At 43.4% G+C, this 25,614-nt stretch overlaps 1 protein-coding gene across 1 annotated transcript; it reads right to left on the minus strand.

Annotated features, from left to right (window-relative positions):
• Positions 1-9,984: 9,984 nt before the first annotated feature.
• VIM (vimentin) lies at positions 9,985-18,453 on the minus strand. The gene is made up of 9 exons (XM_031052483.2): positions 17,847-18,453; positions 17,639-17,699; positions 13,605-13,700; positions 13,299-13,460; positions 12,684-12,809; positions 11,757-11,977; positions 11,600-11,643; positions 11,138-11,223; positions 9,985-10,625 (listed from the first exon to the last, which is right to left on the minus strand). The coding sequence occupies exons 1-9, from the start codon at positions 18,386-18,388 to the stop codon at positions 10,584-10,586; spliced, it is 1,380 nt and encodes a 459-aa protein (XP_030908343.2). The 5' UTR covers positions 18,389-18,453; the 3' UTR covers positions 9,985-10,583.
• Positions 18,454-25,614: the final 7,161 nt, after the last annotated feature.

Below are 25,614 nucleotides of genomic sequence, written 5' to 3' on the forward strand. Positions count from 1 at the left end.
GTTTTGACCGCTAAGGCTCAGCCTGTACAGAAGAGGAGACTGGCTATACAGCCTGCCTTAAGCTGACCATCTGGGCTAATACAGCCTTCTTTTGAAGGCAGAGGGCTGTTGAAAACAGGCCCTTTATCCCATCCACCACAGTGCTGTATGCTGCCACTGACAACAGACAGACAACTTGAACAATAGGTCTAGTTTTCTGACAGCCAAAGTAAATGAAAGGGTCGCCTTGCTCACTGATTATATCTTTGCATGGCACTGTTAACTGCATCAGTACTCCAGCCTCTGCAGCACAGGAATCATCGTCGGGTCTTCTGTGATGGTAAGAAGGGGTGCTAACTAATTTGTGGCCATCAGGAATCTTTTCTTTCTTTTCTTTCCATACACCTGGAAATAAGGCAAGACTTTGCAGTTCAGAGGATGCCTTTGTAGGGATCTTTTATTTCTAATATCTCTGTAAGAGAGTAGAGAGCAGTCCCTTGATTTCTCTATGGCCAAGCTCATCTGTTACTCCCTCATCAAAATGGGGACAGCAATGCTTGGTCCTCTCCCATTAGTGTTAAGGGGGTAAATACACCTCATCTAAAGACCTGATTATGCTCTGTATGATGGAGACCATGTGTGAACTGCACAGACAGCTTTTCCACTCTCTGAAAACTGCAGTGTATCTCTTGCTGCTGCTTCAGCTTTGTTGGCCATGACATAAAGCATGACTAGACAGATGAGATGTATAGCAGCAGTATTATGATATTTGAATTACAAAGACAGAAAACAAATCAAAAGAACAAGGAGAGAATTTAACATTTTTGATTAGCCTTTCTCCTTCACTTTCTTCCTATTTAATTTAAACTGGAGCTGTTTCTTTCCTCCTGCAGTAATCATCCATCCCCAAGAAATGAAAATACACTTGCAAAACTAATAAATGAGAATCTATTTGCAAAGATATTTATTTATGCGCCTGGCACTTGAGGGTGTTTAGAGGGTAATCTCAAACTGTGAGCTCTGCACTGTGTAAATTTAGAAGCTATTTTTTCTAAATGTCAAGTATTTATTATATGAAAAAAACATTTGGAGTGTGGAGCAGGTCCCTAATGATACACGGTGCATTTGGAGAAGGACTTCTTGGATGAACAGAAGTAATATTTGAGATGAAAAGCAAATCATCTGTTTGAAATTGCTTTGTGTACACAGAAAGGAAACTGAACAAAGGTAGAAGGCCAGCCCAGTATTTTGCTTTGTCTCATGCATAAAATAGTGTTTTCCAAGCCTATACCCATCTCTTTTCTGAGTCCTGAGGCACTTCTACCTCCTCTGCTTAAATGCTGCTGTCTCATTCTAGCCCCATTAACAGCTCCAGCAGGCTCTGTTCAGACCGCAGGCAAATAAACCCTGCAGAATTTATTCATGTAGGATTTTACCCACATGATACCTTACCTTAATGTCAATGTATCTCGAAGTGTGGAGTAGTAAAGTGCAACTCTCCAACTGGAGACTGATTATATGGAATATAAAGGACTCTATCCATTGTGAGAAGCCTGTGTTGCCTGTTGTTTTGCTTGGAAATACCAGCCAGCCTGGAAGGCTACAGCACAATGAGAACCATCACAAGCAAGGGATGCTTCACCTACTTGTTCTTCATGATCAGAGCACACACTCCCTCTGCATCAGGCACCTCCTTTTCCATGGAGGTCAAGGTTTGTGCATAGAGGCCCTATGTTCTATTAGTCCATCTAATAAAGATGGGGGAAATTGAAAGGCTTTCATCTGAAAGCTCCTCTCATGTCCAAAATAGATGCTATGAACTTCAAGCAATTGCTCCAAGTTTGATTAGGTACATAGTCTTCACTACCTAAAGGAAAGGGTGACTAGATAATTATGGGTTAAAGGAGAGAAATGCTAAGACCATTTCTTGCAAAGGGCAGAGGGAGACAAGTACTTTACAGCCTGTGTGGAACGTGAAGAGGTTAGTGGTGAGGACGATGTAGCAGTTGCAGGTACTGAAATCAAGCCAGGAAGGAAAAGAAACCTGAAAGTCCATTTCAAATGTACAGAACTTCAAAAGGGAGCTTCAAATGTGGGCAGCAATAAAGAAAGATAGTAAAAAAAAAAAAGTAGAAACTAAAAGATTGAAAATGCTGGTAAGGCCAAAGAGACTTTTTGAGATACTGTGTCTAACTGACAACTGCTGACTGGCTTGTGGAAAGCCTCTTACAAAGAGAAAGAGAAAAACCCTCTCAAAAATCTCAGCCCAATTAAAAAAGACAGTGAAGGGAACTACTACATCTTGACAAAAGTTATGTCAAAATGGGAAAACCAGGAAAATCTGTCAAGTGAAATGTAGATCTCCAGTGAGATGGGTCAAGTACCAGTTCAATGCAGGCTGCTAACAGAAACCACTTTCAGACACATCCAAACCATGATGTCTTCCAGAAATTCAGTCAAGTGAGATAGTCAAGAGATAGAAGAATTACCCAGCAAAGGCCATAGGAAAAGAACTTGCTTGAACATATCTCATTAAGAGCAAAGTGATAGTGCCTGCTGTGACAGATGAAGAACAATCTCAAACCGAAGAGATTTTGAAGCAAACCAGTACATTGATCAGGGAGAAGACAGGATGACAATTATCAGATGGCTCTGGAGTAACTCAGCATGAAACTGCTAACTTGTTACTTGCAATGTGTCTGATGTCAGAGGAACAGCCAATGAACATTATAACTTCCTTCTTTAAGAAAGGCTCCAGGGTGATGCTGAAATCTATAGAGAAATAAATCTATAAGAAGAAAGGTTTTATCAGGGGGAACTGTAAGAGCAGCTGTGCTGGGCAGGATTCCACAAACATTTTTACCCAAGGAAGTCATGCCTCATGAATCTGGTAAAAAGATCTATAGCATTTCACAAGCTTTGTGGGTAAAGGTGATGCAGATGGAGGATTTTGTCAAAAGCTTTTTCGAAGTGATCAGTGCAGGTTCCTAAGAAGTACAAAGGGCAGGTTCTCCCTATTTTAAGCCAGAAAGTAGGAGATGGCAGAAAAAAATGAGAGCCTTCACTGTGGAAGGAACCTGGCACGGGGCTCGCACACATATTTGCACTTGGACTTTACTGTTCAATATAATCCTCAGTGACCTAGCAAAGGATGACAAAAGTTTTCAGTTGGTACAAAATTATTAAAGGCAATCAGTATTAATGCAAAGCTCAAAGTTGCAGAAGGATACCACAGTCCTGGATGACTGGGCAATCAAACAATGGATAAAAGATTTATGTCGATGATGGAAAAGTAGGGGGGGAAAGAGACCTTGCAGCTATTAGTCCTTAGGAAATAGGTCTTTGAGTCACTGTGAACAACTTTCTGAAAACATCAGCCCAGTGATCAAAAGAGTAGATGGGATATTTTTGCCGACTTTGAAGGTAACTGAGCACAAGATGGAAGTTCCCATTATGTCATTCTGTGCTGCTCCAAAGTACATCTTGAAAACTTCTCGTGTCTTAGTTACCTTGTTTTAAATAGATCATAGCAGAACTAAAATGAGGGGAAGACTGATGAGGATTATTAAGATTTTAGGATTACAGGATGAGCTAGATTTTCTGCAGGATGTGATCCTTCCTTTCTGTTCAGCCATGATGAGAACCCTTTGCAGTGCTCTGTCCAGTTATGGGCTCCCCAGTACAAGAGAGATGGATGCACTGGAGCAAGTCCGGCCAAAGGCCACAAAGACAGTGAAGGGCTTGTAACATCTGACATTCAAGTAGAGGCTGAGATAGCTGGGATTTTTCAGACTGCTGAAGAGAAGACTCAAGGGGATTGCATCAATGTGTATAAACACCTGATGGAGGGAATACAGAAGACAGAGCCAGGCCCTCCTCAGTGGTATCCAGTAACAGGCCTGGAGGCAAAGGACATGAACTGAAATGCAAGAAATTCTGTTTCAATGTAAGAAGCAACTTTTTCACTTTGAGAGTAAGAGAACATGAGCATAAGGTTTGGTCAGGATAGAGGCATATCCCACTGCTGCAAGAATTCACCACTTCAGACCCCTCCTAGACCACAGTCCAGTATTTTTAGCTAAAGCAGCAGGGAAAGAGACTTGTGTTGTGTTTTGCAGGAGCGGTACAGGCATGCACTTCTGCAGCCACCTAGCTGCAGGGCACTACGGTTTGGTGGGGAAAGCTGGGAGCAGCAAACCTGTCACACTCCAGCAAGCATCACTGGAGAAGGGCTGTCAGAGCAGAAACTGTGTTTGCAATTACCATCCTCAATTTGCAAAATAAGCTTTAGAAGTACAAAATTAGTATTACAGTAGGTGGGTAAAGTAGGTGAATTAGTTTACAGTAGGTGGGAGCCAGGGTGCTTTTACAGTATTTAAATACTAGTTAGGGATGGGTATGGAAACTTGGTTAACTTGTGTAGCACTACAGCCAGCAAAACCATCCTGTATTACTCACTTTGCCATATAATATAATAAAGCTAATTATATAAAAGGGCAGGGCTTTTCTAGCACGTACATTTCTTCAACATACATAAAAACTATGGAGTGTCTTATCTTGGGCTTAAAATCCTGCTCCTCATTTGGAAAAGATGGACTTTGAACCTGGTTCCTTCCAAGCCCTCGTACATAGGCTCAACCCAGCTGCCAGGTACAGAGACATGCACCCATCTGAACTGCTGCTAAATTCTTTTACTGGAGAATGGGGTAGAGTTAACCATCTTTACAGCAATTCCTGCAGTGCAATGTTTTGTATTTGTCACTAAAACGGTATTAGTGGCACACTGATGTTTTGGCTGTTGCTCAGGCATGCTCGCACAGCATCAAGGCATTCTCTTTGTTGTCCCACTTTGCCCTCTCAATGAGTAGGCTGGGGATGGGACACAGTTGAGACAGCTGGCCTGATCTGGCCAAAGGGATGTGGCATACCATACAACATCATGTTGGATCAGCTCAGTCATCAGCAATAAAGACTGAGGTAAAGGAATAAGAAGGAAGGGTATTGGCTTCCAAGGTGGTCATTGTTCACAGAGCACCTAGGCATGTGCCTAACTGTGGCGGGTGGTGTGTGATTGCCTTGTTTTCTCCTGGGGTTCATCTTTCCTCTTTCTTCACCCATTAATCTGTCTTTATCTCTAGTCACAAACTTTCTCACTTTGTTTTTCCTGTTTTAATCCCCGTCCCACTGGGGATGATGGGGGTGAGCAAGCAGCTGTGTGTGTGCTTGGCTGCCGGCTGGTTCAACCCACCATACTTCTTCATCCCCAACATGTTTGGTTTTGTTCTCTGCCAAGTCTGAAGCATCTTCATGGGCTTCAGAATCACAGTCAGTAGCAGAGAATAACTGCAGGGCGATTCCTGGGAAAAGCTTCGTCTCCTCCCTTTGCAGCCGCCCCATCCTGCACGGTACGCTGCAGCCAAGGACCCACCGCAGAGAAGAAACGCTGCGCGCAGGGTGCCTGCCCCTTGCAGTTCCTGCAAGCCACCGCAGGGAGACAGCTCCAATACGTCTCTGAAAAACGAAGGGGCAGAAAACGCCAGGCGGAGGAGTTTGTATGGAAACTGTTACACACGGTTACACTGTGCAGAGAGCTGGCTGCTGTGGGCTTGCCCTATTCTGGAGCAATGCGTTTGGTACAGACTGCAGCCCATAAGCTGCTTTTACCTCTGGCCGGTACATGAGCCTGGGGAATGACCCTGGGCTGGGTTGTGAGGGGCCCTGTTGGCAAGAGCATTGCTGCCCTTATTGCAGCAGAAGGAAACTGTTGAATGAAGGATGCTCTTGAGAGAGAAAGGTCCTGTGGTTAAGGCTGGAGAGGAGGTATCGGATTTCTTTCCTTCTTCCTGGCCGAGCCTGGGAATTTCACTCGAACCATGCTTTGCATTGGTACCCCTCAATGTCCAAGCTTAATTTTCTGGGAACTTGGTCTGAGATCCAGACTAGGAAAGTACCTGGACCTGAAATCAGTAAGTGCCTTAAAAGTACTAACCAACCTCACACCAGACCCCTAAGTTCAGCTTCCGCTTGTGAGCCTGATCAATGCACTCAGTGGCCCCTTGTGTAAAACAGGGCTGATAACACCCCAGGAGTGCTGTGAAGAACCTTGAAGAACAGCAGAGGGTAGCCCAGAGGAAATTAAACATTCAGACTGTTTAAAGCAGATAAATATACTGTGGGAACACACAGGCAGGAGGGCTGAAAATGCTCTAGCAGTGAGCAGCGGTGATTCCTGGAGCGCTGTCTGGGATGTGCCCTGAATGAGACAAGGCCCATGAACTTGCAGCTGAATTCTGTGGCATTATGCATGAGCACAAAGGGACCAAATGAAGATTGAAGATGTAATTTTCTTTCTGGCATTTCCTAATTCTGCATGCATGGCTGCACTCAGGCAAACATCTCTTAGAGCAGTTTATTGTATGCAAATGACTTTAAATTTTCAGTAATATCCAGGCTTCCTTTCCCTTCCCTGTGGAAAGATTTGCAGTTAAAATTTCCAATACTTACCTGCTGTTAGGACACCAGTGGGATTCTCTATCCAGACACTGAGCTGCTCAACATCTCCAAATGTGGGAATTCATATGCACTAGGTAGCTCCCATTCCACCACTTGGCATAAGCAAGTCCCGGCCAGGAGCAGGTGAACCCCAGCAGGACACAATCTCCACAACCACATGGGTCCTGGGTGACTGCCACCAGCAGCCCTATGACAGAGATATCAGCCACAAGTTTCTTCATGCTCTAAAGGTGATTGAGAGTCTACAGGATATGTTTTATTTGACTAATGGAGAACAGGCCAGTCCCAAAGCTCCTAAGAACCCACTTTTATACCTGCAAATAAGACTTTTAGCATGAGCCTTGTAAGTGCTCTCACTACAGGCAGCTGGCATGGTGGGATTGGCCCAGCCTCCATTTGGAGCTTTCATACTGGGCTGGGATAAGCATTTGCCTATAAGCAGTTTTCTGAAGGTCTCTGTTCCTTGAGTGCTTTCATAGCTTTGCATGAAGCGCCCAGACACCTGACAGTGTGTGGGGCAGCACCCTGCTCCATGCAGCACAGTGATGCCACCACCCTTCCACTACTGCTGATGGACAGCTTTCCACCATACTGTCATCAGGACTCATCTGAAATGTCCTGATCTCTTTAAACCTCACATGTAAACCAAGTTTTCAGAACCTCAGAGCAGTCTTGCAGCTATTTCCTAAACTTAAGGGAAGCAGGAAGAAACAGAAGGGAGAGAAGAATGACAGTGGAAGGAGGGAAAAGTACACTTGCTGTATACTGAAGCAGTCAAACTGGATGGCAGAAGAAATGCATTAGCCACATGTTCCCAAGGGCTTTGAACATGGAGTGTCTGCAAACAGTTTCCATATTTTGCAGGATTATTAAAAAGAAAAGGAAAGCAAGCTTCTGGCTCCATAAAGCAAAACAAACTAAATATGAGGATTCAGTTATCTGGAGGAGTAATAATATTTACTGTGAGTACATCTCACACATTTGGTGGTAGCTGCTATTTAAGCTCATGGGAGGAGCTTCAGGGTGCTCACTGGAGGGTAGGACAAGTGCCCAGCCACTCTGGGGGCTGCCCCATGGTACAGCAGTTCTGAGGCCAGCTGCTGGCTCAGCACTAAGCAGTTCTCAGTGATTTTATATAAGCTCAAGGCCGCTGTGCCTAGATCAAACAGTGAGAAGTTGTCGCAGTCACCATCTGCTCTCCTTTCCACCATGAGGGTACTGTCACACTTGCACAGAGCACAGGCTTTGGAGATTTCCTGCAGTATTCCTATCCCCTTGGCAACTAGGTTTTATTTTTATTTGTTTTTATTTATTCTTGTATTTATTCCCAGCAATGAAAGCTCTCCCACATGCTTCTCTCTGCACTGGGTAACCCCAGACACAGAAGATCCAGAAATAACTCCTTTGCTGCACTGTCAGCGCTTGATACATACCATCACTTCTTTCATCTACTGGGTGAAGCAATCAAAGGCAACAGAAAGCCATGAGCCAAATAGCTGGCAGCAGAGGGAGAAGCAATACCTGAAAGACTGTCCCACTCGAGGTAACCTTCAGCAGTCAGTGTGCATTTCAGGCAGCACACTGTGCCACGGGTGTCTGACCAGAGCCATGGACCATCCCACTGCCCCCTGATCTGACTTTCCCTGCCCACCCACTGCCAGGCGACACCATTCAGGGCTCACACACTGCTTCAGCTGAAAGAAATGACACTTAGCACTGGCCCAACCTTTCAGTACCCAGATCTAGACAAAGACTTCAGCAGTCTGCAATAGGTAGGACATCAGCACCTTATCTCACTCTTATCCTGATAGGTACAGACTTGAGCCTATGAAGTGTTTAAATTTAGCTATAGCACATGCCTAGAGCTGTTGCTATCACAGGAAGCATCTCCCGTGGAAGCTTGCTTGTGCTTTTTGATCATTCTGCATGTCAATAGGTGGTAGAAAACCTGGTGTCTGTAACCTCCCCAGCAGGAAGGAGGCAGGGTTCACTCTCACTTTTTAACATGGCTGTCTCACCACACTGTAGACCGGGTTGAATCTGCTCTGCTTTGCAGCAAGCAGTGCCTGAGGCTTAGGTCTGGGCACTCTCCTTGGAGTCACTTCTGGCCTTTCTGTGTGAAAGAGTCACCAGAACTGGACGAGTGCAGGACTTTTCTCTCAGGTGAGCATCTAAAGCACCAAGCTAAAGAGGCACATATTCCAGCTGAACAGATTTGTATGCTTTGCTGAAGATCAGCCCAAGTGCAACTTAATGAGAAGAGGAAACTTCCCTCTGACTTGCTGGGAGGTGAAGTGAGAGGGTGAAGCTCTCTATGAACACTTACTAGAGAAAAACAGGGTACGAACAGCATCACCATGCCTTGTTTGAAAAATTAGGTGCTTTTCTGCAGCGAAGAACAGCTTCAGCACTTCTCCCTGGGAGAGTCAAAGATGAAAACCTCAGTCATGCCTAAGCCCCTATATGCAGGCTGCGAGACACCCATGTGTCTGAGCCGCAAGAGGGCTGCAGCACACCCCAGGCACTCCTCACCTCCCTCCTCAGCATCCTCCCTGCAGATCTCGCCTGGCTCGGCAAACACTAGGGACGAAAAAAGTGGAGTCTACTGCCCCCTTACTCCAGTGCCTGCACTGCATCTGGTTAATCGTGCGCTGGAGTAAACGGAAGAGCTTAAAAAGAATGAAAAATGCAGGGTTTTCATCCCTATCAGATGAGGGTAACAGTAACTTATCTATAAGACAAACAAGTAGTTTTTCTAACAGATCCGTTCCCGAGTGCTTGTGGCAATGCCGGTATATGGAACTATTACCATTACCTTGAATAAAGACTGAATGCAATTTGTGCTTGCCAAACAACTCCAGTTTGAACTTACTGCACAAACATCGTGTCCGAGTGAATGCTTACAATAAGCAGGCATTGCAGAAGCAGCTATGAAGAACGGAGTAGCAATTTTTGTGGCATAAGGGCTGTGCTGAAGTTTTGACCATGTGTTAATTTGAGAAAAACCTTACTCTGCAGAAGAAAGCTTCTAAGTGTTCACAAAGAACTTCAACTTTTCACTTTTGCCTCTTAGAAGAGTATGGCAGGCCAAATGGGAGTTTTTTCTTGCCCCTTCTTCTGCAGTTAGGCTTGATGTTCAGTAGAAAAGACAAAGCACAGTGGCTCCCCTGAAAAGGAGAGCTCCATTTAAAAGGGTTTAAATCCTGGAAGGAAGTCAGCAGTAAGGCAAATTATTCTCTCTATACATTCATTTTCTCTACCTCTAACCCTCACTTCAGCTGAAGCCTTCATTTAACTTCTGTAATACAGACAAGCCTTTGGGAACTAGTCTTTCCTGGAAAATGAAGTCAGCTGTTAACTTTTGAAAGCTGCTTTTGCAGATAAGGGCTTGCCTGAACTATTTCACAGCCACTTAACTACTATGTTTTATAGAGCTGAGTCTTAAGGTATTTTGGGCATTCTTAGCTCTTAGTAACAGGATTAACTAGTATATGAAAGCAAGATTAATTTTTATTAGCTTGAAGTATCAGATTTTATTCAAGTGATAAGAAATATCATAATACATTATGCATCTGCCAGTTATAGTCCATTTTAGTTGGTTCCAAAACCTAAGCAGTAAATGAGTAAGACAGTTTATCTAGTTAAACTGAAAAAAACAGCAATCCACACAACCAGTACTAGATGTCAACCGTATAGTAATTCCAGCATTATGATGTTATGGCTTTCCAGAAAGTCATGAAGTTAACAAATTAAAACACATCAATAGCCATTTTCCAAAGATTTATTGAAGTAGCGACAGGTTGCTCATACTGTGCTGGAAAAAGCAGTTTTATTGAATTCAGATACTTAAAAACAGTATTGCAGCACAAGATATTGCTATTTGTAAACTAGACTCCATTGTAAACTCTAATCTTTCAGGGAGAGTCAGTTTGCAAGATCTAAGACCTATTTCCTAGCATAATAATCTTGCGCTCATGGAAAAACTGCAGAAAGGCACTTGAAAGCTGTTTCTTCCTTTAAGACATGGACTTTTAAAATCTTGCTGGTAAGAACTTCTTCTGCATTTGTAAGTATGCATCTTCACTTCAGCTTTACTCCAAGTCATCATGATGCTGGGAAGTCTCATTAATAACCTGTTGATAAACACAGACACTTGCATTAAGCTTTAATAGGAAGATTGTTGGTTTTTCTACAGGTAGAATTCAAACATGTGGTACCACAGAAGTGTGGAAAAAATGGGTATCAAGTCTCACTTCTAGATGAGAAGTTCTCGCTGGCAAACAGTGTGCACAAACCATTTAAGCTTTGACTTGGTATGAAAGCAGTTTCTTGTCTAAACAAGTACCACCCTATTGCCACATTTTCCTCGGGTGATGTGAGAAATGAACTTGCTAACTCAGCTGAACTTAAGTACTCACTACACAGGTAACTAGCAGCCACTTAAGGTTTCACTACCAGATGAATTTTGCAATTGTTTCCACAAAAGCCATTTGCTACATTTGTATGTTCAGTCATGCAGCTCAGACTGACAGATGCTGTTCTACTCAATACCTACTACCCTCTAGAGGCTGCACTGACCAGTAAACAAATTTAAAGAGTATTTTAAGGTAAAACCAGCTGTGATAGAAATAAAGTTGCCACCAACCTGTCCGTCTCTAGTTTCGACAGTCTTAATTAGAAGTGTCCTCTTTGAGTGAGTGTCAACCATTGGCTGAGACTCAATGTTAGTTTCTGCAGAACAGAATGCATTATTAGTCATAGTCTAGATGAAGTCCTTTCTCAAAGAAATGAAGAGTAACAGATTTTAGTGTCTACTTTCAGAATCCTAATTTATATATGAAGTCTCTGAATAATAAACTAATCTTCTCCATTTTCTGTCTGTTCTCCTTAAAGCACTTTCAGCAGGCATCTAAACCAATCACTCACTATGCACTGATATTTAAAAATATCCGTGCCCAGGAACAAAGTTTCTCCTCCCACCCAAGCTTAACTAATGGAAAATAATGTAGTTATATCTAAGAAAATATCACACACAACTGCACTGATACAAGTTCGAATACAAAAGGAACTTGTCCAGGACTCTTTTGCTAATGACAAAACAGCTTACCTCTCAAGTTCAAAGAAGCAAAGGTTGGAATAGGCATGTTAATCCTGAACAAAAGAAAGAGAAGAAATGGAAACAGTCAGACATGGTATGTCTAGTCAGACACTAGAGCACCTTCTAGTAATTGCTATTTAGAAAAGTGTCTGCATGGGATGTTTACCTGCTCTCTTCACCCTCCAGCAGTTTTCTGTAGGTGGCAATCTCAATATCAAGAGCCATCTTTACATTCAGCAGGTCCTGGTACTCGCGGAGATGGCGAGCCATTTCTTCCTTCATGTTCTGAATCTCATCCTGCAGACGGCCAATAGTGTCTTGGTAGTTAGCAGCTTCGACAGCAAAGTTCTCCTCCATTTCATGCATTTGGCGCTCCAGGGATTCATTCTGGAAGAGAATAACAAAGTCAAGCCCTGCTGCAGCTCAGCTACTCTTCCCCACCCTCAACACCTTTAAGTTCTTTTTAAAAGCAAAGTTGAGTTGTGTTGGTATTCTTTCTGAAAGTGCCCAAACATATCCCAAGTTTCTCATCGCCTTATCTTCCTCTTGCAAAGTCAAGGTGGGTTATTCTGCTACTTGATCGGAGGTGTGCCATGTATTTGTCCTACCACATGGCAAAGCAATCTCTTACAGTAAGCCCATCACATGCAGTACAATTTAACACGCAAATAGCCCTCAGTGAGGGGATTTGTAGGTTTACTATACACTTAAACCCATTTCAAGCTACCCTTTGAGGCAGACAGGTTCTAGAAGCTGCAAGATTTGCACCTCCTTTCCACTGCTCTTCCAGCCTTTTTTATAGCTTCAGCTGTACCTGACAGACAAGCCATAAACACTTCCAGAAAGTGTTACATAAACAGTGACTATTGTAGCAAAAGAATGCATTTGTACCTTAAGTAGGACTAGTTGGGTATAATCAATCTAACCAGTGCACAGTAGGGCAAACTGAGATCATAGCATCCTTTTGAAAAGTACTAATATGCAGCTGTATTGTATGGGCGATCAGCTGCATTCACATTTGTATCAACAATTAAACTGCAGTGTTAAAGCTGCAAAGGGGAAACTGTCCCAGCCACTCCTGTCTTCTACTTACGCTTCCCTTAAGGGCATCAACTTCGCAGGTGAGAGACTGAATCTGTCTGCGGTATTCATTAGCTTCTTGTTTGGCCTGGCGCAGGGCATCGTTGTTCCTATTAGCAGCTTCGGAGAGATCTGCAAACTGTGGAAATCCCCAGCTTGGTTAGCATAACCCTTCAACATAAATAGTATAACAGGCTTTTTCTGAACACAGCATTTGAGGGCAACTGAAGCCACTACAAGCCTCAACATCCAAAACATTTAAATACTAGCATTACTCTTAAAATTCCTTTCTAATTGTTACATTGTAATTTGTCATCAAACCTTTCATATGTGTTGCCCTGCCCTGTATATTACCCATCTTTTCACCCATTCATTCACTCCTTTCTCCAGTATTTCATCCAATACAGGAAAGACTCTGAGTACAGATCCATTACTCTGATGCTGTACTTCTATAGGACAAAATGTTTTCAGCTGCACTCTTCCTATACTAGGAGTTTAAAGAAGACTGTGCCATGGCTGTGTTCATCTCCAGTAGAGAGACAGAGGGAACACCAAGTTCTCTCTGAGCTACAGCAAAGCTCTTCTGTACAGTTAGAGTGCCTGATGTATCTGAACAGATTTTACTTACTTTGGACTTGTACCACTCTTCAGCTTCCTGAAGATTCTTAGCAGCAACGCTTTCATACTGTTGGCGAACGTCACGCAGGGCAGCAGTAAGATCAGGCTTAGAAACATCCATATCAATTTGGATGTGCTGTTCCTGGAGTTGGGCCTGCAGTTCTCGGATTTCCTTAGAGAGAAGCAGACACTCAGTGTCACTACATGACAGCATATGGAACATACACAGATTAAGACTCTGGGCCAGAACTAGTGAAGAGCTTACTTGCTCACTAGGCTGTCAGTACCTAGTCACAGACCTTTCTATTCGGCTTACCTCATCATGAAGCTTCTTCAAGAAGACAATCTCCTCTTGCAGGGACTCAACTTTGCGCTCAAGGTCAAGACGTGCCAGAGAGGCATTGTCAACATCCTGATCAGACAGAAGAATAATTAGCAATCTTACCAAACTAATGTAGAGAAGTCTTTTACAGCAGGTTCAACAACACACAGACTGATGCTACACCTGAGCTTTTGGGAAAGACAATATGAAATCAAGAACTGTGAAAAACCTTTTTTCCACCTCCTACCCTAGCCTCAGAGACCACTATATGTGCATCTTAATTGTGATTTCAGGAACTATACAGAATATGAAGTGCATCGCTGAGCATGATCAAGAGCATACAGATCACGGTGGGTGTTAAGTGCTGCCTGAAGATGAAGCAGGTACTTGGGTCAGAAGCCAGCTATAAGCTCTTTTAGCTTGACTATCCTGAAAAAGAGATAGTCTTGCAATTTTTTCCAGTGGGGGCTTAAATTACAACCCATGTGCCTACATGCCTATCAGAGGACTTAATTTCTTATGGACTGCTTGGTGATCAACCACAGAGCCCTTTAGGTCCACAGACTTATAAAGCTAGTGAGGCACATATAGGAACCGCAAGCATTTACTGTGGTTCCAAGTGGTTTGACAGATGTCCCTTGAGAAAAGGAAGGTATGACCATAAATGCAGATCAAGTTAGTCATCACTGCCTACACCCCCCCTGTAGCTGCCAAAGACTCCACCTCTGGCTGGATGGAGATAGTCTTAATCAACAGCAAAAATTCATTTAAGGCTTAACAGAAAATATGTCATGAATGTTACATGCGAGCTGCTTAAATTAGTTCAAAAACATAATTTAAGACTAAATACTGTTTGGTAACTTCTTACATTTTAAGCATGCAGGACAATTAGCTTGAAAAGGGGAAAATTGTTACTTTCATACCAGTTAAATACACGGCTTCCTGCTTACATTCACATGGTAATATATCAGGGTTTCACAGCTTACTTTAAAGCTATTTTGGACTGTCCAATAAATAAGCATTCCTAATCAGCAATTCTCAATTTTATGGTGCTTTTGAAATAAGGAGTGTTTTCTTTGGACTCTTAGGAAGTCATTCTTTGGATCCCTCTTACTCTGGGGTAAGGTTCTTGCTCCAGAATAATTCTTCCATTTTCTTTATCCAGCAAAATACCCCAGAACTTCCCTATTGTTTCCAGTGTTACACCCACGCTGTTCATATTGGCTCTGTTTTTCAATTCAGAGAATTCCTTCATTCATTTGCTCTCCTACCCCAAAGAAACTGGGTATCATTTTGGTAGGAAATGATATGGCTATGGCCCAACATGTATGCACTGACATCCAAAGAGTTTCCAGTGGATTTTACAGAAACCTACATCCTGTCATTTTTTTTCAGGACAACTGAACAGATAAAGGATTTTTAGGAGCTTATAATAAATTGAAAGCATTTTAAATTGAAGACATGTAAGACTATATGGTGTGTATTTTACTATATATCTTATAATTAAGTTAGGAGGTAAAGAATCAATGTATCTGTATTTCCTAGATGTATAGAGAAACACAAATGAATAAGCTATCTGTAGCCTGAGCAAACCAAGTGTAAGGCACCTATACATGCAACTGGACAAAACAATGACTTTATCCTAGGAGATTCTTTAATACCAGACACAGTTTGCAGGGTTGAGCATCAATGGCTACTTCAGAAAAACTTCACGTTAGCCAGGAGCAGACCTGTTAGTCTTGTCCTAGGTTCAGGACCTATTCCTTGCTGCTAGAGTAACTGGCAAAGCTGCAGTAAACAACTTTCACACTAACTGTGATGCTTATTTTGTCCCAAAGAGAAGATCTCACTGAGCCTTTAGCTTAATTTTATGTAGTACAGCCATCAGCATATGAATAAAATCATACCTTTGCTCAGGAGAATAAATTAAAATGCACAGTACATATGAGTTGAACAGCCTCCAAAGCAAGCAGCTTTGAGAAATATAAAGTTTGTGTTCAAACATTTGTTCACTTTCTTTTAGAATACTGAACTATACAACTGCTCCATCAAGTAAATTTGATGCTACACCAGAACAATAAAGTATCTGCTGAAGTGTTCCAGATTAATGCACATAACTTTCCAGTGCAAGAATCAAAAACATAATTGTTTAATAAAGAGCTGTGCTTTTCTATATTTACTTATTATGTTTTTTACAACAAAGAGGTTGTAGGATGAAAAGTAAATGATGTTTCAGCTTCTGTGTCCTGAATTTAATTTCACTTGCAGGACAGTAATACTTACGCTGAAACAAATTTTAAGCCTATCCTTTTATTGTAAGGAAAAATTAAAATATACTGTTGTTCAAATCAAACACACTTGAATGCACCAGTTATGTCATGAGTAGATTTCGTGTAGTGTTTCTACAGACAATGATTTACAATTCTTATGCATAAGCTACACCTCAGGAGGTTAAGCGGATCCAGTTCTGATTGTACTGCATACACAGATTTGCTAGAGGCTCAGCTCCTGAATGATTTTTCCACAGCACAGGGAGGAGCTGGATAATGAATGTGGAATATACGCAAAGCCAAGTTCACTTAAAAGCCTAGAGCCTTCACGAAATTTAACTGATTGTTTGAAACTGAGGTAGACATGCCTTGAACACCAGTTAAGTAGGAAAGATCATTTAAAAGCCAGCTTTAACCCAAAGGACTCTTCAACCGAATTCAGCAAGGAATCAGAACAGATTAGGTTCTTTAAAGCTTAAGTGCTTCTGCATGGGACATTCTGTGGGCTTAGCAGTCAAAAAAAAAGAAGCTAAAGTTAAGGCAGCATCTTAAACTGTTTTGTTTCAAGCTTCTGTGCCCCCAGCACAGACTCTGAATTCCAGTTTCCACATATTACCTCACCAAGACACCTGCTCTCCTTCAGAGACTACAAATATACTGTAGTCAAGAGCCTTAGCCCGGAAAACACAGACAATTGAGTAATGATCAAGTCATGATTTCCTGAATGGTGACATCACTAACGTCTAAGAAGAACTTTGGGATGAAGTCAGCCCATGTCCAGCTGTCTGTAGATAACAGCAATCACTTCCAGCCAGGAGGAATGCTACCCATACCGTTTCTCACCAGCAGTTCTTGGGAAGAGACCTTGTTTTGAGAAAGCACATTCCAAAATACCTCCTACTCCAAACAAGGCTTAATCCAAGTTGAAAGCTGGTTTGGCATATGTGGAATCCTGAGTTTAACACTTTTTGCACAGTTAGTTCTGGCTGTCACATAGGTTTTAGTTTATGCTGGTAACATCATAACATCCTACAGAGGAGAAGCACTTAAGGCAACTTGTTTCTTATGTTAACATCTTTTACAGAGGATGAATTCTGTGTTCTTAAGGAACATCCATAGGAGGCAGGCTTGCCTGCTGTGACCTCACCCCAAGGAACAAATCGTCTGCTGCATGTCAGCAGACAACACCCAGATGAAAAAACTTAAATTTGGAACTGCTGTCCAGTTATGCACTGACCAAAGTGATTCATAAAAAGGGAGCTCTGGTTTATGTAAAAACTGGACCATACACACGATGGGCACTTTCGGCTAGAAATATGCTCACACCATTACACATGTAGTAAGAATTTAGCCCACTGCACCCTCCCCTCCGACACAAAGGGATCTATTATTTCAATCTGCTGCCACCACACTTGCCATAATGCCTGTATCTGCATTCCACGGTGAATCCCATAGAAACCATTAATACCCTTCAGCCAAGCGAGCAGATGGCCCCCCTTTCATTTTTATTGGATCAGAAAGCGATTCCACATCGGAGCGCTTTTTGTAAAACAGGCTAGACTTGGATAAAGCAAGACAATAGTTTCCCTCCCCTCCCTGCAGACCGCAGCATCCCCCAAAGAAAACAAGGAGGGTTTGCGTGAGAACGGACGGGATTCCTTTGTGCGAGGAAAGCCAACTCCTGCAGTCCCACCCTCCCGTCCCACCACCACCTCGGGCTCTCCTCCAGCTCCCGCCCTTCCTCCAGCCCCCTCGAACCTGTCTGAATGACTGCAGGGTGTTCTCAGCTTCCTCCCTCTGAAGCATCTCCTCTTGCAACCTGAAAGGGGCGAGACAACGGTGAGGAGAGTGCGGGGGTCCCCCCAGCCCTCTAAGCCTCCCGCCGCCCCCCGCCCGGCTCGGGATGGTCAGGGTCCCGCCCGGGGGGTGGTTCTGAGCCCTGCCCGCTCTCCCCTCGCACACTCACTTCTCCCTCAGCCGCATGATGTCGTCGGCGAGGTTGTCCCGCTCCACCTCCACGCGCGCCTTGTCGTTGGTGAGCTGGTCCACCTGCCGCCGCAGCTCCCGCATCTCCTCCTCGTACAGGTCGCCCAGGCGGGACGTGCCCTTGCCCTTGAGCTGCTCCAGCTCGGCCAGGAGGATCTTGTTCTGCTGCTCGAGAAAGCGCACCTTGTCGATGTAGTTGGCGAAGCGGTCATTGAGCTCCTGCAGCTCCACCTTCTCGTTGGTGCGGTTCGCCTTGAACTCCGTGTTGATGGCGTCGGCCAGGGAGAAGTCCACGGAGTCGTGGAGCCGCATGGGGGGCATGCTGCTCCGCAGCCGCACCGACGTCGTCTTGGTGGCGTACATGCCGCCGGGCGAGGCGGACACGTACCGGGCGGTGCTGGGTCGCAGCGAGCTGCCCAGCGAGTAGCGGGTGCTGGAGGTGATGTAGCGGGTGCCGGTGCTGGGGCGGCTGCCCCCGCCGAACATGCGGCGGTACGACGAGTTCTTCGTGCTGATGCTCATAGCGGCGGTGCGGGCTTTGTAATCCGGGACCGGAGCGGGGCGGCTCGAATGCGCGGCGGGCGAAGAAGGGCGGCGGCCCCGGCAGGGGCCCCTTCTTATGGGGGGCCAACGCCCGCAGCGGAGCCCGCCCCGCCGATGGCCGCCAGCCCGCCTTCCACCGCCCGCCGCCAATCGCCGCCTCTCCCGCACCGCGCCTCGCCCCGCGGGGAGGGGGCGGCGGCCCCCGGGGCAAGGGGGGATGCGGGGGGGCCGCGGGCCGTTGCGGACACAAAGGCGGGCGGTGCAGCGGGGAGAGCGGGCAGCATCTCCCGGCTTCCCGGCCCGCCGGGACCCCAGGGCCGGCAGGTTTCATCTCTGGGCTGCGGGACGTGGCCCGGAGGCGGGGCCGTAGGAGAGCCCCGGCAAGGCGAGGACGGGGGTGACAGCAGCGGGCGTTGAGCTCTCCCTTGCTTCTCGTTATCCCCCTCAGAGTTAGCGCGGTAACTGCAGGGAGGGGCGGCAGACTTAGTGTGCCACAGGACAGGCAAATTAAATAATCCAGGATGCATACATCAAAAAATCCTCTTTAGGTATGCTTGAGAACTTGTTTCTTTTCTTTCTTAGCTTTCTGAAAGAGAGTAAGATCAGGGAAGAGTGATGCTAACTATTCACAAAGGGCTGCCAAATGTCAGAAAAATAATGTCTCTGTGTCTTAAGCTTCCCCCACCACAGCAATCTTAGATGCCACTTTTGGGCTGAAAATACAGCCCTTATAACCTATATGTGTTTTATGTGTAGCTGGGGGAGCATTTACACAACCAAGGCCTAATTCTGCCATCATTCTAACAATGATCCCAGCAATAATTGATTCTATTTTTTAGTGTGGACAAAACATCATTGAAATAGCTGCCATTAGGATCTTCTCCTGGATGCAATCCTTTTAATAACTGGGATAGTGACAGACTTGATTTTAATAGAGGCTTGTCTCCACACTGTGTACCCAACAGATAAAATGGTAATTATTCATTAGACATGATCTGCAAATATTCTATGCGTGTAGCATAAACAGACACAAAAAATCCCAGTGTTTAAAAAGCAATTTTACTGTCAAGATGGGGCTACCAGTGGTAGAGGAGAATGATGTACAAGGCAATAGCGATGGTATAAAATTTAACAGAAAAAAACTTAGACTAAGTAGCAGCAGATTGTTTTCAATCAGGATGCTGAAGTTATTTAAAGGAGATGACAGGATCCCTGTCATATAGATAATTTAGAATTCGAGTCACCAAAGCATAACTCATAGAATCATAGGCTCATACAATGGCTAGGTTTGGAATGGACCTTAAGATCATCTGGTTCCAACTCCCCTGCCATGGGCAGGGATGCTTACATTAGACCATGTTGCCCAGAGCTCTGTCCAACCTGGCCTTGAACACTGCGAGGGATGGAGCATTTACCACTTCTCTGGGCAATCTGTTCCAGTGCCTCACCACCCTCACAATAAACTTCTTCCTTATATCCAACCTGAACTTCTGTTTAAGTTTGAAACCATTTCCCCTTGTCCTAGTGCTACAATCTCTGCTGAAGAGACCCTCTCCGGCATCCCTGTAGACCCCCTTCAGATACTGGAAGGTTGCTGTCAGGTCTTCACACTTCGTTGAACTTCATGAGGTTGGCATCAGCCTGCCTTACAGGCTGTCAAGGTCCCTCTGGATGGCATTCTTTCCCAACAGCGTATCAACCGAACCACACAGCTTGGTGTCATCAGGAGACTTGCTGAGGGTGCACTCAATCCCACTATTCCTGTTGCCAATAAAGATGTTGAACAGGATCAGTCCCAACACCGACACCTGAGGGGCACCACTTGTTACCAGTCTCCATCTTGGACATTGAGCCATTGACCACAACTCTTTGCGTGCAGCCATCCAGCCAGTTCTGTATCCACCAAGTAGTCCATCCTTCAAATTTATGTGTTTCCAGTTTAAAGACAAGGATGTCATTCAGGACAGTGTCGAATGCTTTGCACAAGTCCAGGTAGGCAACGTGAACTGCTTTGCCCCATCCATCAGTTCCGTTGTGCTGTCTGGCCCTCTCCTGACTCTTTATTTAAGCCATCAAATTTGAGCTGTAAGCTTTTGTGAGCCCTGGCAGGAAAGTACACACTCTTTCTATGAGCAGGTGAAAAAGTAAACCACTACATAACCAACAACCTCACAGAGTAAAGATATTTTACTCAGAAGTGCTGATAGCTGTAGCAGGTTGTTGGTTTTTAAAGGTGTGCTGTGTCCAATCTGTTTTTCCTAATGGAGCATAATTTACTTATATTCCACATAACCTTTAATGGCGCACACACGCAACAATCAGCCTTCATTCAAAACTGCTCTGCCCCTAAAATACAAGGAGGTGTTTGTTTTAGCAAATAAATATGACACCACACCCCCATGTTTCCAATGTAGTTTCCATATGTTTATGTCACCGCTGCCATATGTACTCTTGGCCACCTGCCTCATTGCTGCTTCTCACTACAAAATTTTTCTAGAAATGTTAAGATATTGTCAGCTGTCAAGACTACAATAAACCTTTAAGTGCCTTTTGCTGGTTGGCACTTATGCAGATGCATAAATGAAGAAAGCTCTAAGTTTCTTGTAAGGCTCTGATAAATTCAACGCACATTTGCATCCCAAACCCCAAAGGGGAACAAAAACTGGTCTCTTCAAATGCAAAAAGATTTCCACAGGACTTGTCAGGAAAGACTATCTCAGTGCTATAGGACTCTCTGAGACCGTGGCTGGTCAGGATCTTGATCACGTCTTTCACAAGGGAGACAGCATCACTAAACACCATGTTGGGGATTATTCATCAACTGTTATGTGTCACTTGTGTTTTTTTTATTGTGATGCCTTCATTTGCAATTCCAGTATGTAGTCATTCAGCTGCCTGGTCAGCTTGCAGCGTCACCTCTAACAGAGGTAGCTCAGAGATAAGCCAATGGCACGCTTTAAAAAAGAAACAGGTATTTTTATTGTGAGCCTTTCAGCTCACACTGCGAAATTGATCTTGGCATTTTTTGGCTTTTCTTTACCACAGAACTGATGCATTGGTTCACTGCCAAGAATGACATACGGAATCAAGCCCTAGAAGTGTAGCAAAAAACTGGGTTGTTGTGTAACTTTCATTAAAAGGAAAAATGTGCACGCACAGGGAGAGGGTATGGGTGCCTGAATGGCTTTATACTGAGAATCTGTTACACTGAAAATGAAAAGTTCCTTATGACGGTCAGATTTTCTTGCACAAAAACCTCTTGGTCTGAAAACATCCATGAAAAAATTGTCCTTTTTTTTTTTTTTAATTCCCATTTCATTTAAACAGTAAGAAACTAGAGATATTTAGTCCAAATATTGAATGTGCTTTCCACTGACTATAGACCTTGACTAAGCACATGTGAGTGCTTTCATTAATCGGATTTATGCACTTTTAGTAAAGTTTCTGCTTCCAGGAGGTGTCAAATGACCCATAAATATTAAATACCCATGAAAAACATTCTGTGATGTAAATGCAATCACTTTTGTTGTCAGTACCATATAGCAACCTTAAGCCCTGGCATGCATGGGGCCATAGACACATTACTTCACACTTCCCCTGCTTCATGAATATTGAACAAACTCCAGGCAAAAGGGACCTACTTTAGCATGAGGGTGTGAAAGACTCTTGATATCCTACAGCCGACTGAATAGGGACTCTCCGTAATGCACAGCCACAGCAAATGCTGTTGCCTATCACTTGAGTGAGAGCTGTCACTTACTCTGAAAGAGCACTTCCTCTTTCAGCTGTGATATGAAAAGACTAAGACTGCTATGGTTTTGAAAACAGAACAGTTCCTGTTTCCAAAAAATGGATTCTAGCTCTAAAACTTCAGTTGTGGCCAGTCCTTCCCTTTAGCTGGGTGCCAAGTGTAACTGAGGGTCCCCCAAGAAAGGCCAGTGCATCTAAAGAAGAGCTGGTTTTCCTGAACCTTGAGAGTACATCTCCCTGCACACTGCCTGGGAGAAGCTGAATTAGGTTTCTGAGTACCACCGGCCTGCAGAACATCTAAATGTGGAGGCATTGCAGTCTCCCCTTGTGAGTAACTTCTCTGACTAATTATGGTCTTAAGACAGAAATTGGCAAATTCTTTTACAAAATGTATTTTTAAAATGATGTTGCCCACAGTTGTTGCCAGTGTTGCAAAGCACATCAAACTGGAGTGACTGGCTGCAGATTTTTACAAGGAAATTACTAGGCTCTATACTCAAAACTAACCGAGACTCTCTTGGTTATATTATTAAACAAGCCAAGTCTCTCTTGGAAATATAATATTGGCAATATTATATTTCAATGTAAAATTAACCATATGAAACTGGCAGGGATTTCATCACTAGGGAAGTGTTTTGAACATGACTCATGCCACCCAGTTGCATGACTTACATTTCCAGAAATTATTATTGTGCATAAAGTTTCCCTCTCCTATGGCTTCTAACTGCCAAGATAGGAAGTTTTCTGTATCAAAACAGGACGTTTCTGTACCAAATCAGGTACTCATTTCCAAAGCCAGTACCACCCTCTGCCCTGAGTCCCACGGTTGTCTCAACCACCAGACAAAGGTCTAGCAACACAGGGAAGATAAGTTTTTAAATTTCTATCACAGGTATTGCAATTTATTTAATCCACCCCTTAAACAACAACAAAATAATTATGACAGCCTGTATACTCCGTCTAACTTAACAGCAATAGCACTGACTGCTGAATGTCAGCAATACATTTGGCAATGTCTGGGACATAAAGCACAAGGTTTTCCAGACCGGCAACAGGTTTGTCATGGTTTGAGGCTCGATGCTCAACCTGAAACTCTTTAAGCAAAACTAATTTCCAGAATATACAGTCCCTCAGTGTTGATCTTGGTGCCTAAAAGTAGGTAATTTGAAATTTGTTTCACGAAATTTGTATTTTGCTAAAGACCAAGAAACTGTTCAAGGATCACAACAGGCACTTTAGTAAGACCATTTAACTTAAATAGCAGATTCTTTTCGTAGTCAGCTGAAGCTTTCAGCAGGATCTGTGTAAAACACTGTGTAGTGTGTAGGGCTTCTTTTAGTCTGGGATCATTGTTTTAAATTTGAGGTCCATCCATTCATTCTCTCTTTTGGAAAAAGCTAAAAGAAGTGATTCCAGTATGTCATTAATAAACCCTGTCAGTTAGACACTTACTACTTCTTTTTGGCTGACATTTTTCAAGGCAAACTCTTTAAAGAGCTACTCTAGCCAAAAAACAATTAAATCTGAGAAGTGATTTCATTCTTCTCTCTCTCCCAGTTCCATCACATACACAAAGCACAAATAGCATAATGTTTTCTTGCCATGATATACCAGGAAATGATGAAGTCCTTTCTGAGGAAGAGGCAGGACACAGCAATGGAATCGTTAATTGCATGCAGCAATTGTTCCATTCTTCCTCTGAGATGCCCAGGACAAGCAGAATAGTACAAGCTCCTCATGGGCCAAGTTTTTAGTGGATTCCTCAGTCCAAGTTCTTGTGCCAAATGCTTGGTTCCAGTGAGACTCATAAACTGAACGTACATTGTGTTAGCCATTCTGAGATTAGTTGGCTCCTTACAAAGGGAGGAGGCGGTGGCGCGCACACCCCAAAGCTGAGAAGACCAAGTTCCTAAAAGATAAGCTGTTTTTACATGCCAGCTCTCTGCCTAATTTTTTTCTACCCTTATATTCAACTTTCAGCTCTATGCCTAATTAATCTAATGGGGATTGAGGAGGGAAGATGATCCAGATTTAAGCTGATAGTATGCACAAAATATTGTGGTTACAGGAATGAATGTAAAATGTATGAAATATGTGTGGAGCAGATGGTGCATATGGCTGGAGAAAGAAAAGAGCAAATATCTGGAAGAGTGGAGGCATTTGTATTTTTTTTCAGGTGGAAAGGTGTCCTGCTTCCCATTACAAAGACAAATTCACTATCTACCTGCAATTTTCCCTAAGAATTTAGTCATTGGGTGGGAGGAGCTTGTGTAGGATGACAGGAGGAAGGACCCAGCAACTATGCAGGAGCTTTGTCAATGCTTTAGTTTGCCGACTTAGACTTTTGCCAATGTTTGTGGCTGTTTATTTGACATGGATCAGGCATTTCCCATAAACTCCATGATATAGAAGTTACCAAGCCTATTATGTAAGTCTGAAGCACATCAGGATGAAACATCATGCAGGTCAGATGTCAGGATCTTTCAAGGACAGAGGCATGGATACCCTGCATATGGTAATGCCACTGTCCCGCAGTTGTATTCTGAAAATAATCACCTTCTGTGGTATCATGGGAAATCCTGAGATATATCCTGCTAATGAAGGACTATAATTAGTATTATATATAATACTAATATAATACTAGTAATATAATAGTATTATTGTAGGACAATAATACTACAACAATATAAATGAGGCTTGGGGTGGAAATGACAATAGGAATTATGCACAATTAAGTTAGTTAATTACTTGAGTTTAATTATGTTCAGTTTTGAATAACTGTGTCCTATACCATTGGAGATGAGTGCTACATCTAACTTGGCACTGTAAGTGTGATGAAGTCATCCTCAGGGACTTATCTTACATGCAGGGTTCCTGATAGATATTTCCAACATTTTCCCATTGTATTTCTCTTATGAATTATGTGAAACATATTTGCTGGAGTCTTAAATCAGCCCAACTCCCTACAGCTGAGTACTGACACTGCCAGTCCATATTGGTGTATGTCTTGTGCAAGATTTCTCTTCTTCAGGAAGAACTATTTTAGGATTTCTTGACCCATTTCGGTTAGAATTATTGAGGCTTCTCTCTCCAGACTATCTCAGCAAAAACAATGTTTTACATTCATGGCCCTTTTTCTAAAAAAGGCTTGTTTCAACTTCAGGAAAACCCGACGGTTTTTGTTCTTAGTTGAGGCAATACTTAACTGTGGGAAGTGACCAACCCCCAGAGATCTAGCAGCCAAAAATGACACTTCAGTATTTTAGCTGTGGGTTTGGTTTTCTTTTTTTTTTTTTTTTCTTTTCAGAATAACTTCTCTATTTATCCTTCATTTCAGTTTATCCTTACAGAATCTCATGACTTCTTCAAATTTGTGCTTTTCTATAGACTATTTTCCAAGAGACTTTCTGGCAGAAAGAGCTATGTCCCAGCCACCATATTGATGTGTTTGACAG

This window comes from Melopsittacus undulatus, chromosome 1 (assembly GCF_012275295.1).
Source record: "Melopsittacus undulatus isolate bMelUnd1 chromosome 1, bMelUnd1.mat.Z, whole genome shotgun sequence".
Classification (NCBI taxonomy): domain Eukaryota; kingdom Metazoa; phylum Chordata; class Aves; order Psittaciformes; family Psittaculidae; genus Melopsittacus; species Melopsittacus undulatus.